General features: G+C 37.2%; 1 protein-coding gene across 1 annotated transcript in view; it reads left to right on the forward strand.

Moving 5' to 3' along the window:
- COL24A1 (collagen type XXIV alpha 1 chain) overlaps positions 1-19,783 on the forward strand; it is a 430,389-nt gene that overhangs the window by 88,298 nt on the left and 322,308 nt on the right. The window contains exons 6-7 of the mRNA XM_022580934.3: positions 2,899-2,952; positions 6,064-6,117. Coding sequence (XP_022436642.2) covers positions 2,899-2,952; positions 6,064-6,117 — 108 coding nt within the window. The remainder of the gene's footprint in view (positions 1-2,898; positions 2,953-6,063; positions 6,118-19,783) is intronic.

Raw genomic sequence — 19,783 nt, forward strand, 5'->3', positions numbered from 1 at the left:
TCCCTTTTTTCCTAGATCATTCGCATCAACAAAGTAACTTGCTATATTAGTTTCCATCTTGACAAAAAATTTTAAAAGCCTAAGCCCTCTCTTAGAACTCACATCTTCTTTCTCCTGAGATGTGGTGTACTCCTCTTATTTCTCTACTTGCCTTGCTACTCAAAGCTCCTGTCTTACCACCCATGACCTTCATGTGTTCTTCTTAACCACTCCACTGATATGGCACCTATCAAAGTCACCAACCACCTCCAACTCTCCCAGCAGCCTCTCCTCACATGACTCATTTTTTCAGCAGTAGTGGACACACACAGTTGGCCGTGCCTTCATTCTGAAAATGTCTTCTCTACACTTGGAGGCTCCACAATCACCTTGTTTGCCTTTCAACTTACATGCTGTGTCACCTCATTCTCTCTTGCTGTCTTTCCTCCTCCAATTTCTAAATATTAGAACATACTTAGTGAACCACCCTCCTTCCTCTTCTTTTCTCTATATTTACACTTTTTCTCAGTAGTCTCACCCTTTACCATGGTTTCAGATACAATTTATATTCTGGTGACTTTTGATATCCAGCCTCAGCATCCAACAGCACACACAGTATCTCCACTTAGAAGTCTAAGAGACACCTTGCTTTTAACATGTCTGAGAGAGAACTACAGCTGTCATCCAGTCCTACCGTTCTCCCCAATCTTTTCCATCTTTGTTGTTTTCCCATTGTACGTGGACTTGATGCCAATCTGTCTCTCTCACTTCTCGTCCTGGAAATTATGTCCGCTCTGCCTTCAATATGTATTCTGAGTTTGGAACCCCCATAATGTCTGTTCAACACTACAGCCAGTGGTATCTTGTTAAAAGTGAAGACAGATCTGAGTAAAAGCCAAGCCACAAATAAGGCTCTATAATTCTTTTTGTGTTCTGGCCGCTTTTGTCTCTGAAGTGCACGCCTGCTTCTCTCCACTTAGCACCTGTTACATCGGGCAGCCAGCTGTTTCTCAGACAAACCTCAGGCCTTTGCACTTACTCTTTTCTCTGCTGGGGATGCTCTTAGTGATCTCCCTTTAGATATATTTACAACTCCCTTCCTTACCTCTTTCAATTCTCTGGTCAGATCACTTTCTCAGGGACGGTTCCTCCCACTGCACCCAAGGAAAGAGTCCTCTGTGTCCCGGCTGGCCACAGTTCCCTTCCCCAGCTGCTGCTTTCTTCCTGATACTTATCTATACAAGAAATTGTATTTTTAAAAATTTCCATTTAGGGCTTCCCTGGTGGCGCAGTGGTTGAGAGTCCGCCTACCGATGCAGGAGACACGGGTTCGTGCCCCGGCCTGGAAGGATCCCACATGCTGCGGAGCGGCTGGGCCCGTGAGCCATGGCCGCTGAGCCTGCGCGTCCGGAGCCTGTGCTCCGCGACAGGAGGGGCCACAACAGTGAGAGGCCCCCGTAACGCAAAAAAAAAAAAAAAAAAAAATTCCATTTATTCTTTATTTTTTTCTCTCACACTGGAATGTTAGTTAGCCTAAAGAGGACAGATAACTTGCCTGTTTTGTTCATCCCTATGTGTTCAGGAAGTTGTTCAATAAATATCTGTGGAATGAAAGAAAAAAAAAAAGTATCCCTGAATATGTGAAGGAAGACATGACTGTTTCCCTACTTACCATAGGGTGAAAATAACATTTAGAAATGGAAAATTATTATTAGCTAAGAATGGTAATGAAGTCAGAATTTGAATGATAAAGAATCTCAATTCTGTATTTCATGAATCATGAAATAGAAAAGGAGATATTTTGCTAGTATGCAATAATAAGAAAGAAAGAATACTTTACTATTGTACCAAAAAATTTTGGTTGAAACCTAATGTCATGTTTCTCTTGATATATAAAAGATAACGATTCCCAAGTATGAAAAATACCTTTTTATAACAGAATAAAAAGAATTTTGGCAGTTAGAGGTTTTTTTATTTTATTATAAAAGTAATGCATGTACATTGCAAGATTTTGGAAAATATTTAAACTTGGAATGATGTTTTAAAATTTTGAGAATTATTATAAGCAGTTTTATTTTACTAAAAATAACTAGTTTTCCCAAGCTAAAATAGGAATTATAACTCAATATGTCACAAAAATGGAAAAGTTAATAGAGCCTTTATGTAGTTCCCTTGAAGAAGGATGTTTCATTTGTTCTCTACGTCTGCGTCTCTATTTCTGCTTTGCAAATAAGGTCATCTATACCATTTTCCTAGGTTCCACATATATGTGTTAATATACAATATTTGCTTTTCTTTTTCCGACTTACTTCACTCTGTATGACACCCTCTAGGTCCATGTATGGATATGTATGGATATGAAGGGGGAAAGGGGTGGGGTAGGAGGAATTGGGAGATTGGGATTGATACATATACACTATTGATACTATGTATAAAATAGACAACTGAGGGGAACATACTGTATAGCACAGGGAACTCTACTTAATGCACTGTGGTGACCTAAACGGGAGGGAAATCCAAAAGGGGGGGATATGTGTATATGTATGGCTGATTCATTTTGCTGTGCAGTAGAAGCTAACACAACATTGTAAAGCAACTATACTCCAATAAAAATTAATTTAAAAAGTAAAAGTGACAGTTACCTATAAAAAAAAAAGATGTTTCAATCGTAGTATAACTTTATTGATTAGAAAAATCAGGTATGTCTGGGGAATTTCTAGGAATCTTCTCAACATTTAAAATTAAGGATAAGTGAAATATACACTAAAAAGGTAAATAATCCTTGTACATCTCAATTTCAAATACGTAATTTTATTCAATACCGTATAATGTGTGTAGCATCTGCCAATGCATACAACCAAAGAAGTATGATATATGTAGTTTATGTTTCATCAAGTGTTTTATAACTGTTTTATTTAGGGCCCCAAAGGAGATCCAGGTTTTTCCCCAGGTCATGCTGTTTCTGGAGAAAAGGTAATTATTCGTCCATGAAATAAAATCATGGTGATATATTTCAAGCTTTTAAAAATCATTTTTATCTTTTTAAAATGTAGATTTTACTTGATTTCAGACAGAATATATAGATAACTATTGGATTTTAATGAAGGAAGAAATATTTGAAGAATCAAATAAACAGTATTATCAGCCCAACTTTTCACTTTAAATCATACCATTAATTTTTTTGAGTGTCTACTTTGTCATGCCCTTGTGCTACCTGTGAACTAGGAACAGATGGGGCAAAAAATTAGAACAAGATACTTTTGGTCCTAACCTTAAAAATGTTGCTGTTAGTATGGATGCCATTGTAAATTCTAATGCCATTTTACACCTTTATTTCTAGAATAGTTCTACATACTTATCTTGTTTAAGTACCACAGTAACAGTGAGGGAGGCGGTCATCATTATCTTTTTTCCAGCTGAGAAAACAAGATTCATAGAATTTAAGTGGATAGCAAGTAGATGAATTAATGATGTATCTAAGTTTTCTGACTTTCAGTACAGTATGCTTTTTATTTTATCATAATGCGCTCAAATACACATACACATTTAGATAAAAAGAAACGAATGTTTCAAAGTAAAGATAGCAGCGAAAATCTTTATTAAGAGGAAGATATTGTTTTCCAGTGAGGATGAATACAAGTCAAGTATTTAGGTATATATCTGGGAAGCTTTATTTAGACATGCACTTGATGAATGTGATACAATTATAGGATGTTTTTGTTTATGTAGTGTACATTCACAAACTTTTAAAATCCCTGAATAGTTTTTGTGGTTACTGGGTTGAAATCTTATCCTTTAATTGGTTTACAGAAACTCTTGTAAACATAAGAAAAATTACATCACATTAATGGATATTATACTAGTAATTAAATCCTCAAATTTAATCTAGAACTGTAAGAATTTCATTGCTGTGTTGGAACTGAGTTCACTGAATCTAAATAATTTAGAAAAAGAATGGAAGTTTATTGTTAGAAACAGTATTTTCATTGGTTCCTTATTTATTACAAGGAAAAAAATTCTGCAGTCTGAGAAACATAAATGCCATCTTTAAAAATCTCTAAATATAAAACATTTGGTTTCTTAAAATTTAGAAATTAGACATCCACTCTCTTTTGGTGACTGCTTTAAATAAAGTCCCCAAATTACGTATTCAGATTTTATCAGATGCTTATTTTTATCTTCCCTTGTGCCTTCTCTGTACAAAATATAGGGTGGTTCAGTATGTGTACAGTATCTGTATAAAATACAGGGTGATTCAGCCTGCGAATTGTGACTTGGAAGTATGTCAGTGGGTTTTTTTTTTTTAACTTTTTGAGTTACTCGTATACTAACCGTGGTCAATACTATATAGAAGAAATGGTAAGATATAGGATTTAATAGAATGTTTTCATTGAGCTTTAAGTGAAATCCAACTTTCAAAATGAGATATTTTTAAAACGGTAACATTTAAAAACAATTTCTCAGAAATTATATTTACATACAATTAGGTTCAAATTTACTGAAGAGACAGGATATTTATACATATACAATACAAATACAAATAAATAAAATACAAACATTAAATTGGTATGAGTATTGGGGGATTGGGAAACAGTTGAATTTTATTTTTAAACATTTAGCTATTTTTACAATAAATGTATAATCAATAATGAAACAATAAAAGCAATGCAGATTCTAGTCCTTCTGCATGTAATATCCAGTAAGTAACATCTCTCATAGAGCACACCTAAGCGTTTCTTGTGGGGCCTCAATGGCAAACGAAGATAACTTTTAAATAGTGGTAAGTTTTCCTTTCCCACAAGACGAGTGTGATATTATTATTCTCACTTTTCAGGTGGAGAAACTTTGAAGGGAAATCAAGTGATCTACCCTTGATTAGAGCTAGTAGAAGATGAGCCTCCAGTCTCCTGTTTCCTAGTACAGTTTTCTTTTCCTTCTATCAGAGAAATAAGTGTCAAAAAAAAAAATGTATAAACCCATCATCCCATAACAAATGGAAGCCATCCTAATAAAACACTGAGCAAAAAAAACATTAAAATATTAAACATATGGAAAAGCACTTTATAGTTAATCAGAAACATCCTTTTCCCTTCTGATTGTTTAATTTGATGACATATTAAAGTAGATAATACACTGAAAATTAAATAGTGCCTAAACAGTCATTAACGAGTTTATTTAGGGTTATTAACTAAGTACTCTTTTTCTCTTTCAAAGAACATACTTTTTATCATGCACAATAACTTTGCCACAGCAGGAAGAGGGAAAGGAACAGAGGCGAAGAACAAGTGTACCACGAGTAAACTGGTTTAAGATTATACCCCCATTCCACTTTGACATGTTTCATCCTTGTCAATTCACACAGCCTCCTCTATGTCGTTGTCCATTCTACCCACCACAGACACTCCTTCCCCCTCACTGGTATAATTTCTCCTTCCTACCCTGCTCACAGGCCTTCATCACATTTGGGGGAAGGGGTTGGGGTGTGGGGACAGAAGGCCCTAATTTGCGAAGTTGGGTCTGTGAAGTCAAACACACGGTCCTCCCAATAAATTTTCACTGCAGCCCCAGAAACGGAAGTGCCCCTTTCCCTGGTGCATGACGAGAGCCCAGTCCTGCCTCCCACCTCCCCCCCGCCATGCCATGAGGTTCCACATGGGAGTCCCATCAGGCTGTAGGTCCTCACCTAGAAGGGCAGGCCTGAGCTGTCCACAGCTGCCTCACAAAGCACTGGTAGAATTTTTAAGTAGATTCCTTTACATTTTTAAAGCACGGTAAACTTTGGGAAAGATGAGAATTTGGGAAGTAAGGACATTCCTAGAGAGAAGGACATCAGAGAAAAAGAAGCAAGGCCTTAGAGGTGGGGAAGTACTGTCCAGGTAATCAGCACTAGAAGAGATAAGGGCCGGGAGCCTCAGAAAAGGTCTCGAACAGTCCCAGAAACGAGGTGGACCTTGAGCCAGATAGAGGAGATCAGAAATGAGTGCAGTAAGATCTGGACGTCCAAGATGAAATCCTGCAGCAAGGAAATTATAATTTTCAATTCTCTTCCATAATATTAAACCTCTGTTTGTGTTTTGTTCTTAGGGTGATCAAGGTCTTTCTGGATTCATGGGGCCCCCTGGTATGCAAGGTGTTAAGGTAAGATGTCGTTTTACTTTGATGTATTTGGGTGCCATGTGGATCTGGGTGCTCCTCAGCTCCTAAGATCTCATTCTGAAGTTGAGCCCAAAGTCAATGTTTTAAATTCTTTTCTTCAGCAATAGGAATTAGGGTGCTGTCCTAATCCAGGGAAGTGGTGCCCACCAAAGACAGGGTCTTAAGAAAAATAAAAGAAAACCCTTCAGATAATGATGGGGACAAAATTCACATGTAGGAGAAAGTCACTGATAGAATTTTGGAGTTCTCTTTTTTTATTAGGGCAATAACTTACTTCTAAAACTTTGAAGTCACATTGTAACTTTTATATATCCAAAGTGAGGTGCATTTGGATGTAGGTAAAATACTTGGCTTTTTTTTAAAGAGTTTCTAATTTTATTAGGAAATAATAAGCTCTGCCATGATATATACATGAATGTGAGGCCTGAAGCGTAAATAGAGTAGAAGTGAGGGTTGGGGATAGCTAGTAAAAAATAGTAGTCATATGCATATGAGTTGGCCTTTTCTCGGGTAAAAAGGAATAGTAACACAGCTGCTATAATTATTTCATAAAATATGCTGTGCAGTTTCCTGAATTAACACAAGTGTAAATTCCTCTCAATATATTCAGCTTGTCTTTTTCTCAAACGCTGAGTTGTTGATTTTCTACAAGGGATGAAGAAGATACAAAATTTCTGTCTAAGGTATTAAAGGCCCCAAAATATTGGAGGGCAGTATTTGACTTGATATGGGTGCCTAAATACACTTCATAATGAGCTCTGTTGGTGTCTTAGTGTGTCATATTCTTTTCCTTTTGGGAGATTTAGAATGGAGATGGTTTTCTGGCTCTGGTTAATTTGTTCAAATTCTATCTGCCATTTTCTAGGTCCTGTCGACCTTGGGCAGGTTGCTTAACCTAAGCTTTAGTTCCCTCATGTGTAAAATATGAAGATAATACTACCCACTTCACAGGGAGCTGTTGGGAACATGGCATGGGATAATCCATGCAATAGAGTGTCAGAAAAATAGCAAGCCGTTAATAACTGTTAACCATCAGCTATTTATCTGGTTTTGGAAAGGATCCTGACCTTGTTTGCTTCCCTTCATAATCCCTTCTACAGGGCACAATTGTAAATTGATTAAAAAGGTTTTGATCTCATGGAGTATTTTTCCTCCCATGACCATACCACACCGTTATTCTTATGGCATTTAGACTAGTCTTCATCCTAGATAGTACTTAGAATCTGACAACTCCTTTGAGGTTGTTGGTTGCTTCCATGAAACTGCAGAGTGATCGTTCCTACCAGAATTGGTCTTGACATACAGTCATGAATCTGTCTGATTAATGCTACTTAGTATACCTCTGACTGCTAAGTGTACCTCTGAGGAAACTGTACTAACGAATCGCATCAAACAAAGAAAATCTCATAATATGAAAATTACCTTAATAAATTGTATTTGATATTAAATATACAGCTATTGCATCCTGAAGAATGCCACTGTGTATGAGAGAAAAACAAACTAATCATTACTTTCCAAGGTTAATAATGCCCATGGTTCATGAAATTAGCGTTCCAGAAAGGGAAAAATTATTGATAAATAAAGCTTGAGTCGTGATTGTGTAGAGGAGTATGTAAAGAAATACTATAGAGAACATTTTAAAAGACTGATTTTAACTATTAGAGCAGATTATCATTTTAACTTTGAAGTTTTACTTACTTAAAGCAGAAGATATTATCTTCCAAGGACTTATGCACATATTATATGAGCCTTGGCCCATCGATATTTTAAAATATTGAGAATATATTATTTTTGGTCTGTATAAGTCTAGTAAAGTGAAATAGCATTAAGTTAAACAAACTGGGTCATGGATGCATATCTTTCACAGACTTCTTTTCTCTTACACAGTTTTTTAAACTTTTAAAATCTGGCTTGTGTTGTTAACGAGTAGAAACAGACACTGTAGAAGTCAGGGATCTTGCTATGTTATCAATTAGCAACTATAGCTGAATTTTCTCTAGAGAAGGTTTGGTCGAAAGTAATTAGAAACCAAATTACTTTCTGATAAATGAAGCATCCACGGTTCACTATGCTTTGATAGTAGTTCAAAACAGTGTTAATATTTGAGATGATTTTGTAGTTTTTCTGAGAATGCTTTCCCTCTTTTCAGAGTGTGTCTAATAATGGAAACTGTATATAGATTTTTTAAAAACAAGTATTGCAGGAAACACACATAGGGGCTCAATCTAAACCTAAACTAACTCTCCACGTAGCAGGCTTGGAACAAGTTTCCATCACACTATCTACGTGCATGTCTTACTTTAATATGAATGTGCAGTAGAAATACTGTCACAATGAGCTTGGTAGACTCTTTCTGTTCCTATGGTTTGTATGAAAGGAAGAAGGACCAGACTGATTATTTATGGAATTTACTAATTTTGGTTCATTTTTTGAACCACCTAGGTCATTCTCAGAGTTACTTCCTGCAAACAGGATCCATTCTAGGAGTACCTAGAATAAAAGTTCATATTAGTTATGACCTAGGGACTCCTATTCCTTCATCCTTTCAGTTCTACCCCTAAAATGCTACATGAATTCTTAAGGTCAAGACAAGAACTTAAGGTATTCATTCTGTAAGTGATAAATCTAAGATAAGCCCAGAGAGGTTAAGAGAATTGCTCAGGGTCACTCAGAGTTACAGCAGGATCAAGAGATAATACTTGCTGATACTGAATCCACTGTGCTTTTAACAGTCTGTGCTTACTATAAAAGATGAATAAGGTACTTGGGATTTGATTAATATGAAGTTTATTACATATTTTATCTATCAAACTATTTTTGAATTATTATTATAACTATTATGGTAAATATTAACAGCTCCTTTCTTATGTGTAATATTATAGTCTATGTGCTGAACCCTGTATCTTTTTATCTTAAAAACAACCCATTGAGACAGATAGTATGTTCAATGTGTCATAAATAAGTTAATTGAGGTATAAAATGTTTAAGGCATTTACCCAAGGCCACATGATTATTAACTGACAGAGTTAGGACTCAAATCCAGGCATCTTTGACATGACTGTTCTCTTAATAACTTCAAATACTGTTTCCCCATATATTAGTTCATTATGCCAATATTTGTTATATGTGAGTTTGATTACTTCTGACTACCTCAAGCATGAATGCAAGAGAAAGTAAAATTTTGTTTTTTCCTGAAAGCCAAGGGAACAAATATAGTTTTGGATGACAGGTAATAATGACATCATTATTCCTTTTCTCTGGAAGTATCTGGAAATATTACAATTCTTTAAGTAGTCTTTGAAGTGGCTGCAAGAAAGTTGTGTGTAGAAATACTGACAACTCATGGAAACTGTTGAGATAAATAAATGGAAGATTAATATAAAATGTTCTGAAAACTAGAAGTAATATTGAGATAGAAATAACAAAGCAAGTAAATCAGCAGCAATATTTTTACTCACTCTTCAGTAGATTTTTTGGTTCGCTTCTGCCTTTTCCCTTTTATCTCTCACCCCTTGACTTTTTTTTAAAGATTAATAAATTTACTATATTAAAAATAAGGCTTTTTTTTTCACAACAAGGTACAACACAAATAGTGAAAATACAAGCCACAGACTGGGAAAAAATATTTGTAACACATGTAACTAACAAAGAACTAGCATCCAGAACATGTAAAGATTGCACAGAAATCAATAACCCAATAGAAAAATGGGCAGTTCACAAAACAGCAAATCCATTGGTCACTTAATATGTGAAAAGATATTTAACCTTACTAGGAATAAAGGAAATGAAATTAAAACAATGAGGTATCATTTCACAATTGTCAAATATCTAAAGTCTGAAAATACCTACTTTTGGCCAGATGAGATACAACAGGAATTCTCATTTACTGCTGATGGAACTGGAACAACCACCTTGGAGCACGATTTGCCATGTCTAGGAAAGGCGAAGATGCACACTGCCTAACACTTAGTAATTCTGCTCATACGTATATATCTTAGAGAAACTCTCTAACACACATACACAAGAAGAAATTTTAAAATGTTACCTGCAGCATTGTTTATGAAAACAAAACAGTAGAAACCCCAATGTATTTAAATTTTAAAAGGATATATTTTGATAGATTCATAAAATGTAACAGAGTGCAGCAGCTAAAATGAACAAACTAAATCTACCTATTTATGGCAACATGTATAAATCTCAAAAATATAACATTGACGAAATAGCCTCAAAGCATTTGTATAGTATAATATATATAAAGTTCAAAAACATGCAAAAATACATTATCAAAACAACTTACAGAAATTTATGCTTTACTGAACAGTGAAACATTGTATTTATATAAAAGTATAAAATCATGCATATTAAAAAAAAGTGCTTTTCTCTGAAGAGGGACAGATAAGAATGAAATCAGGGGGTTTCATAAGGAAAGGCCCTTGAATTTTTTCTTTTAAAAAATCTGAAATCAATATTCACACCTTGACTTTTTTTTAAAAAACCAGTATTACCACTTTAACAAGCTGTGTGTTTCCCCAGATTGACTGGTTACATTGCCTCAACTTAGCCACCTTAATATAACTCTTATTTACCTAGGAACTGAAGTATGTTTTCACTTCCCACTAAATGTCTAAATTTGTGCCAAAAATCAGATAAGTTAGATCCAGAGTTCATGCTGTGTTGGTTGGAACACAAGAGTCATAATTCTGAGCTTGGACTCCAGATGAATTTTTAAATTGGTTTTTAAATATAGCTGATCATTTGCTACATTACTGTTGGAAGTCTGCTTTTTAAAATTGTAAGAACATTAACAGCAATTTCAATTGAAGAAATTTTTCTGGGATCGAGAGGATAAGCCAGATGAGAGCAGTTAAGCACATCTTAGCATGAAGGTATAACTCAGAACAATTGTGAAATATGAGGCACACATTTTAAAACAGATGATTATGAATAATGTATGGCAATATTTTTCTGAATGTCAAAAAATTCAACTACTATACTTTTAGTAATAATTATAAATCAGTGTGAATTCTTATTCTAGTTTGATGGAATTATTTCAGTTAAAAAAATCTTTCCATTACATGGGAGGTACACAGTTAACATCTTTATAAAGTTGGAAGGGAAAGAAGAGCTGAAAAAATCAAGTGGAATGCATTATGATTTATCAGTCACTCAAAACCTATACAGCTTTTCATAATCTATTTAAAGCAAGGACAGTACTAAGGAAGTACAGCAATACTGAATGTTGATGAGAACAACAATAAAAATAAAATCCATGCCCGGAGAAAGAAATAAGGGGAATTCTTATGTTCCATAGTTAACGCTATAGATCATCTTCTCACCTGTGCAATATTCCTGTAAAAATCTGCAGAGCTACGTTTTCCTTTGCTTGGTTTGCAGTTCAGCCTTAGTACTGAAAGTCTAACATAAAAGCTGCTGCTTAGGGGCTGTGCTGTCACCACTGTGACCATCTACTCTGCCCTCTGCCATTTCCACTAATGGAAGGGGAAGCTAAGAACGAGGCAACACATACTGAACTCCCTCACAGGCAAGCCCGTGGCTACCAAAGTGATGTACTCTGTGGGACTTGGAAAACGTTCCTTCATCCAAAGATATTTTCCTCTTCTGATGACATCCTAACATTAACGATAAATTCATTTGGCTGAAAGTATTTCAGTTCCCAGAAGGTTTTAAAAAAAAAAGTCTGTGTCCTCAGAAAAAGCTGTTATCGGTCATTTAGCACCATCTTGAGAATTAGTGTCATACTGTTTTTCTCCACAAGAACTAGTTGAGAAGGACTACAACTAGAGTTGATGGGGCCAAGGTTAAAAACTGAGTACTGGGGCTTCCCTGGTGGCGCAGTGGTTGAGAGTCCGCCTGCCGATGCAGGGGACGCGGGTTCGTGCCCCGGTCCGGGAAGATCCCACATGCCGCGAAGCGGCTGGGCCCGTGAGCCGTGGCCGCTGAGCCTGCGCGTCCGGAGCCTGTGCTCCGCAATGGGAGAGGCCACAGCAGTGAGAGGCCCGTGTACAGTAAAAAAAAAACAAAAAAAAAACTGAGTACTAATTAATGTAGGTTAATTGGTCAATATTGTGAGGAGTTTGGGACAGAGGTGGGTAGGAGTCCGTTGTGTGCGTGAGGGAAGTATGTTCCAAGAAGAAGGGGAGGTGGGTAGGATAGAGAGGTCTGTGTGGTATTCATTCTCTAATTTAATTCTCTTCAATCTCTCCAGTTACCTGAAATCATTCTTCTATTTAATTTTTTGAAAACAGTTAAACTCCCTATTCTTAAAACTTCAGGAACTTTATTGCCTTACCTCAAGTAGTACTTACATGGTCATGGTTGTTGATTTTTTTTTTTTTTTTTATCTCATTCTGAATTCTTGCTTAAGCCTTCTTTTTCAATCAGCTATGGGCGTCTTGCCACTGTTTCTCTAGTTTGCCATAGGTTTCCCTGGTTATTTTGACCAAAACATGGCTACAAACCTTTGTATTCCTCAAGGCGTTGCTGACGTATGAGTCCTGTAGTGTTTGACAGATTTTATTAGATACTTGGAATCACCTGATCTGTAAAGGACTGCTATTATTACATTACAGAAGAGGACAATTTAATACTGGCTTTCAGATAACAGTGCAGTAGCAGTGGCCTAAAGGGAAATATATGAGTGATTTAGCAGTCCTTAAGTGCAAGGTCTATATTTTTGCACTGTGGTATTTCAGCCCAGTGAATGGTACATAGCAAGCACATATTAGTAGTGAATGAACATTGCTGCTCGTAAGTTTAATTGACTGTGCCCTTTCACCCGGTGCTAGTGGTTATTTTCCTCCTCAAGGGCTGCTTCTCAAGTCAGTGACCCTTCTCACCTGTCTTATTTTGCCTCGGTCCTCTGGCTCCAAACACCCTTCGTCCCATTTAGGTAGGGTGAGTAGAACTAGTTAATCTGCTACTAATGTCTCAGTGATGTTGCTTTTCACATGATCATGTATAAGGCTAGCCCACCTTTGCCTCAGCTTCCTGAGACTAGACAGAAGCAAAAGATACAAGGAAGTTGCTTCAACCAAAAGAGTAGTTTTGAGATGAAATTTGTCACTAACTCTGGAATGCTGCAGTTGTTTTAATCACATCCTTTTGTCCTACGGTTCATTCAGGAAACCAGTATTGGTAAACAAGGTATAGTTCCTGCCTTCAAGTAGCCTACCGTCTAAAAAAGGAAATAGATACTAAAGTAAATCACTAAAAGTATATTATGCTATAACAATTGCAATGATTAAGATGTGAAATTTTTATAGCAGCGGCTGAGGGATCCCTAAACTTCTTGGCAGTGGAGGTGGGGGAGTTTTTAGAGAACAGGGAAAGAGGCAACATCTGAGCTGCATCTTTTCTTTTTTTTTTTTTTTTTTTTTTTCGGTACGCGGGCCTCTCACTGTTGTGGCCTCTCCCGTTGCGGAGCACAGGCTCCGGATGCACAGGCCCAGCAGCCATGGCTCACGGGCCAAGCCGCTCCGCGGCATGTGGGATCTTCCGGGACCAGGGCACGAACCCGTGTCCCCTGCATCGGCAGGCGGACTCTCAACCACTGCGCCACCAGGGAAGCCCCTGAGCTGCATCTTGAGGATGCAAGTTATCCTAATGATACTATAGTTAGTAGACATGTATGCTGTTTACACACAGGTGATGACATAAACCAAGGCTTGGAGGCAAGAGCAGTTCCTTGTTTTGGGATTATGGAGTGTTAGGTAGGAGGTGTCAGGAGATAAAGTTTGAGGGACATTCAGGGGTCAAATTATAAAGGAACTTGTATGCCATGGTAAAGCATTTATCATATGGTAGAGAGCTACTGAAGGATTTTAAGAAGGAGAGTGCCAGAGGCAAATCATTTAGTCTCCGGAATTTCTTTGGCATTTTTGTGGATTCTACAGACAAATGCTCCTACCTTTCTGAAACCTAAAGTTTATGTAAGGAGGCCCAAGATAGAAAAGCAGAGTGGTAATAGAGAAGTTGTCTTATGCCATAGGGGATACTTTCTCATATGTAGGAAAAATCTTTTTTTTTTTTTTAAATCTCAGATTTTTTTTTTTTTAATTTTATTTATTTATTTTTGGCGGTGTTGGGTCTTCGTTTCCGTGCGTGAGCTTTCTTCTGGTTGCGGCAAGCAGGGGGCCACTCTTCATCGCGGTGCGCGGGCCTTTCACTGTCGCGGCCTCTCTTGCTGCGGAGCACAAGCTCCAGACGCGCAGGCTCAGTAGTTGTGCCTCACGGGTCTAGTTGCTCCGCGGCATGTGGGATCTTCCCAGACCAGGGCTCGAACCCGTGTCCCCTGCATTGGCAGGCAGATTCTCAACCATTGCACCACCAGGGGAGCCCTGTAGGAAAAAATCTTTATCTCAGTGAATATAAGTCCTTCGCATTTAGTGGGGGAAAGAACTGTTAAAAGAAGAAAACCATTTATATATGAAGTTGACAACATAGAGATTATATCATCGAGAATCTTTTCAATACATATATACAAGCATTCCTCACTTTACATGGTTCCAATATAGACAAATTTCACTTAACACGGTTTAATAACACCAGTCTCCCACCAACATGGTTCAGATTAATCACACTGTGATTAGCTGTGTAAAGTATAAACTTTGCTACTGGCTCTTCAGCTTACAAGTCACTACATAAATAGTAAATGTGCATCAAGATCAGTGATCAGTCACATTTCATTGAGAATCTGTTGATGATTGTACACGACACATCTGTTAGTTCATGCACAGACCGCAGAGTGTGTAGCTGTCTTGCTTCCTTCTCTCTGATAAACTCATGTGGCATTTTACACAAATGGATAATCAAAAAAAGTAACTGGTCAACAAAGATGAAAAGTACAACGAAATAAAGAAATAGTGATAACACAGAAATTGAAATTAGAATCAAATATAAATGGAGTTATAGAAGAAATAGCTGATCCTGGGGCACTGCTGCCATTTGAGAGACTCTACATATGCAGACAGAGGACCTTGGTAACGGCAAACTTGTTTTTATTATTTTTGTTTAAGGCAAATTTTTTGACATAAGAGGAAAGGGTTGTGATGAATAGGATAGACACGTCCCAGAGGAGGTTACAACAGCAAAAAAACTTCACGTTAGAAGAACTCTTGGAGCTATTTCATGACATTGAAAGTGCAAAGGATGGAATGTTGGGAGCTGACCCACACTTAGAAAGGAGTATGACAGTTTGCCAAAACATAGAATATATGCTTGCTCTGTATGGTTATTTATACAAGAAAAGCACTATTCAAACTACTCTTCATAAATTTTTTCTAAGAAATGGAACTTTAATTTCTCACTATTTCTAACGTTTTAAATTACACTGTACTAAACTAATATTTAACATATTTTTCATTTCCCTATACAAAGGTAACTGACAGTGAGACTTTTAAACATTTGACAAAAAGTTTTAAAGGTCACAGAACAATTGCAATTTTTCCCATTATTAAGATTGCTTGGCATGGTTTCAGCTTATATGGTCAGTTTCATGGTCCTCTAGTACCGTGCAAAGCAAGGATGGCCCTATATGTAAATGGTACCACTGTTTTCCTTATGGATAAACATTTATGTATCCAAATTTTAATTACTTGGGGGTAGTTCAGGTATATATTTGAAGTTTGTTTCTTTTCCATCCCTTAATATTTCTGATTTTGATTCAATTGTATCTCTTTTTTTTTTTGGTCCTGTGTGGTCACCTGTTGATAACGTATTTGTTAGGGTTTAAATTGTTGTTAAAATAAGTATTAAAATTAATATCTCTATATTAAAATTAGATTCTAAACCCTTTTTATTACTGGAATTCTTGGCAAGGCAAATTTATATCACAACAAAAATTGAAACAACCCTATAACTCATTATAATGAGTTTTTAATCTGTTCTAAAACAGAACTTGTACATTTTTCTATTGGCATTCCTTAAGAAATGTGTTTACATCAGTTTCAGTATATTTATCAGAGGAAAATCATGCATTGTTAGTTACTTGGCCTTTTTTGTTATTTTTCCTATGTGAGTATAGGAAGAACAATGACTCAAATAGTATTTTCAAAAGACTACAATATAAACAAATTTTTAAAAGTAAAGTGTCAGGGAGACTTCCCTGGTGGCCCAGTGGTTAAGACTCCGTGCTTCCAATTCAGGGAGCGTGGGTTTGATCCCTGGTTGGGGAACTAAGATTACACATGCTGCGCGGTGTGGCCAAAAAATTTAAAAAAAAATTAAAAATAAAGTGTCACGTCCTTAGATTGGAGCTATGCCAAAGCTTGAATGTAGGCATTCTTCCCAGGAACTTATTCCCTTTGTTTTTTAAAATATTACAGACTAGTATTTAAGTAGAAAACAAATGAGACCTGTAGTCACAAATTAGGGAATAAATGGAGGCTTTTATACAATAGTGGTGCTAACTCCAGTATATTACAGTAACATATTATTACATTGAAAAATAACAAGATATTTTTTCTCCCACTTATTACCTTTCATTTCAATATTAAGAGAATGGAGATATCATATTGAATACTTAGAATCTATTTTCCCCCAAGTAACCCTCAGATTCCTCTAAGTCTTTACATCAATTCATTTATTCATCCAAATCTTTCCATCAATTAATTAACAAGCACTTACTATATTCTAGACACTGGGGATACCACATTGAATAAAATAGTTCAGGAGCTTAAGTTTAAACTCTTTAAGGGGCATATATATCATCTCTAACTCTGCCCTCAAACCTAATGTATAATCATGTTTCTCCTAGACTCTCATAATAGCCTCCTACCTGACCCATTCTCTTTCCATTCTGCTCATCCCAGAGTCCCCATCTTTGTTTCAGGTCATATGCCCATGGGAACCTGAATCTGTTTTTTTCTGATACATACCTCAGTGATACATCAGTGTTACTTGAATTCTTCCAATGCCTCAAAGCCTGAATTGACTCTTATAAATGCCTTTGTTTTTCATTCAATGAAAGGTGAAAAAAAAAGTAGTGACTTTAACAGATTCAACTAATTGCAGAATGCTGGCAATTAAAAGGAGATTTAGCAGTAGTTTAATTCATTGCTGTCATTTTACAGATGAAGACTTTGAAACTCATGATATAGCTATTTAGTGGCAAAACTGGATCTAGAGCTCAGTGTGCTTGGTCTTTTCATTATTATTAGTAGTAAACCAAACCAAACCAAAACCATTTTGTTTCACTTCAGCTCTTTTGATGGCAAAGAATGGAGACTTAGGCTATCCCAAGGAAGAGAGAATTATTTCAATCCTCTCTACAGCATTAAGGGAAATCAGGGACCCATGGAATCTAAAAATGGTACTGTAATATGACTTAGCCTCACGGGGGCGGGCACTGATTCAAAGCAGCTCTGAGTATCTAGCAACATTAGCTTGTGGATCTTTTACTGTACTTTTCTATTAGCACTGCTACTCATCTCCTCTCTCTGCATCTGCCCTTTTGTGTTATCTGACTTTTCCTCTGACAAAAACTTTCTTTCTCAGCACAGTTTCTGCTTACTCTAAATTTTTTACTCATACTTTGGCTTTCTTCTCTTCCTCTTATCCTTTCTTTGTCAGTCTTTCTAGCTTCAGCTAAGTACCTGAATCAATCCTCCCTCCCTCCTTCCTTTCCTTCCTTCCTTCCTTCCTGTTGAACTTAATTTAAAAAAGAATTTGATTGGCCCAGCTTCACCCTGTTTAGGCAAAACTCTCCATTCCAAGTGGCCTCATAGGCTACTGGCCGGACTTCATATTGGCTTCCCTTAGGTTGAATGCCATCTCCTGGGGCTGAGGTGGAGTAGGAGGGAGCTCATGACTATTTGGTGCTGCCTTTGTATTAGAGTCTGTGGATGAGGAAGAATCTCTCCAGAGGGAGTTGTACATTCAGAGGATATTATGATCAACATGTCTAGTTCACTGTTATAAACTGCTTCAGGGAAAGTAAGCTAAAGAAGTTGTAGCACCACTGCATTCTGTTTCACCAGGGCTGGGGAGGGAAGAAACTCTGGTCAGAGAAACAGATAGTGGCCAAAGAAAGGGAAGCATGTAGCTAGCTAGACTCAGCAGTACACAGACATAAAAACAAGTAAGTAAATATATAAGCACAGTTGTTTTTTGTTTGTTTGTTTGTTTGTTTGTTTCTGGTACGCGGGCCCCTCACTGCTGCGGCCTCTCCCGCTGCGGAGCACTGGCTCCGGACGCGCAGGCCCAGCGGCCACAGCTCACGGGCCCAGCCGCTCCGTGGCACGTGGGATCCTTCCAGACCGGGGCACGCGGGATCCTCCCGGACCGGGGCACGAACCCGCGCCCCCTGCATCGGCAGACGGACTCCCAACCACTGCGCCACCAGGGAAGCCCCTATAAGCACAGTTTTTAATAAAAAAGAAAAGGAACTAGGCCCATGGCGGAGAGTTTCTCTACCTGTGTACCTCTCGCCCTGGTTCCTCATTTCTCATCTTCCTGACACTCTCTTAGGAACTCCATCCTTCTAGAGCTGCTGCCTCATCCGAGGGAGCCACCACCGCTATCTTAGTGCTGAGGACATTTCTTATTTCCCGTTATTAAAAGTGAAAAAACTTAGCTTTGTGGATATTTTATTTGGAGAATCTTGTGTAACATTTGGACAACTGAGAACAATGTACGTCTTCTATTTTGTAATTAGGCTGGTCTTTAGCTATCTTAAAAAATATATAAACTCAGTGAAATTGTGGGTATATGAGATGCAAGTGGTAAATGTGTAACTTTAATAATGCCATGATTCATGATCTATAATTCCTTTTGTTGGTTTGTCGTGGTTGTGTCTAAAATTAGTGTTTGAACATTTGATGAGAATGAGGACAGCCTGCATTTGAGTCTGAGACAAATATAGGCATATTAAGTAAATAGAAGGGCAGGTTACTCAATTCTTGATAAATCTAACTGTCAAACTGACATGATTCCACCTTACTACCTACATGACTTTGGTCATATCATTTAATTTCTCAGAGCTCAGTGTTCTCACCTGTAAAAATGAGGAAGATACCTACTTCACAGGATTGCCATAGAATTAGGTGAGGTATTTGGAAGTGGCTGGTGCAATGTCTGGTACATAGTGGCTCAGTGAAACTGCTTTGTGCCTTCGTTCCTTTTTCCCCCTCCTTTCTCATGGCCACGTCTCTGATCTCTAATAGCCTAATCATGAAAGAACAGAGCTCGCAGAGGACAGGGCATTTCCTCTGCCCTCTTGCTTTTTCTTCTGTTATTCCCTTGTTACAAATATGCTTACATATACAGATAACACAAAAATTTTTGTCTCCAACTTTCCTTCTTACATTTCTGGTCTTCTCTCTGGTTCCCAAGAGACCTCTCTACTTAAACATTTACTTTTGTTTTAAGTTTATCACCTCAAAACCTGCTTAAATCATTTCCTTATTTTTCAAATAGGTACCTCTTCTAATTTCCCCATTGTCCCAGAGTATCATTTCCTTCTCTAATTCATTAATCCAAGTTCATAAACCCTCCGTGATAGGGTGTAATCCTGAGTGACTCTTTTCACTCTGTTACTCTATATCTTAAAACCCCAAAAACTTATCTTCAGTTTGCAGTACATTAATTTGAAGTTTCTGATATTTGTAAACTAACTATAATTTATTTCAGG

The sequence above is a fragment of the Delphinapterus leucas genome, chromosome 1 (assembly GCF_059928025.1).
Source record: "Delphinapterus leucas isolate spDelLeu-1000000601 "Yukka" chromosome 1, BTC_Dleu_Yukka2, whole genome shotgun sequence".
Classification (NCBI taxonomy): domain Eukaryota; kingdom Metazoa; phylum Chordata; class Mammalia; order Artiodactyla; family Monodontidae; genus Delphinapterus; species Delphinapterus leucas.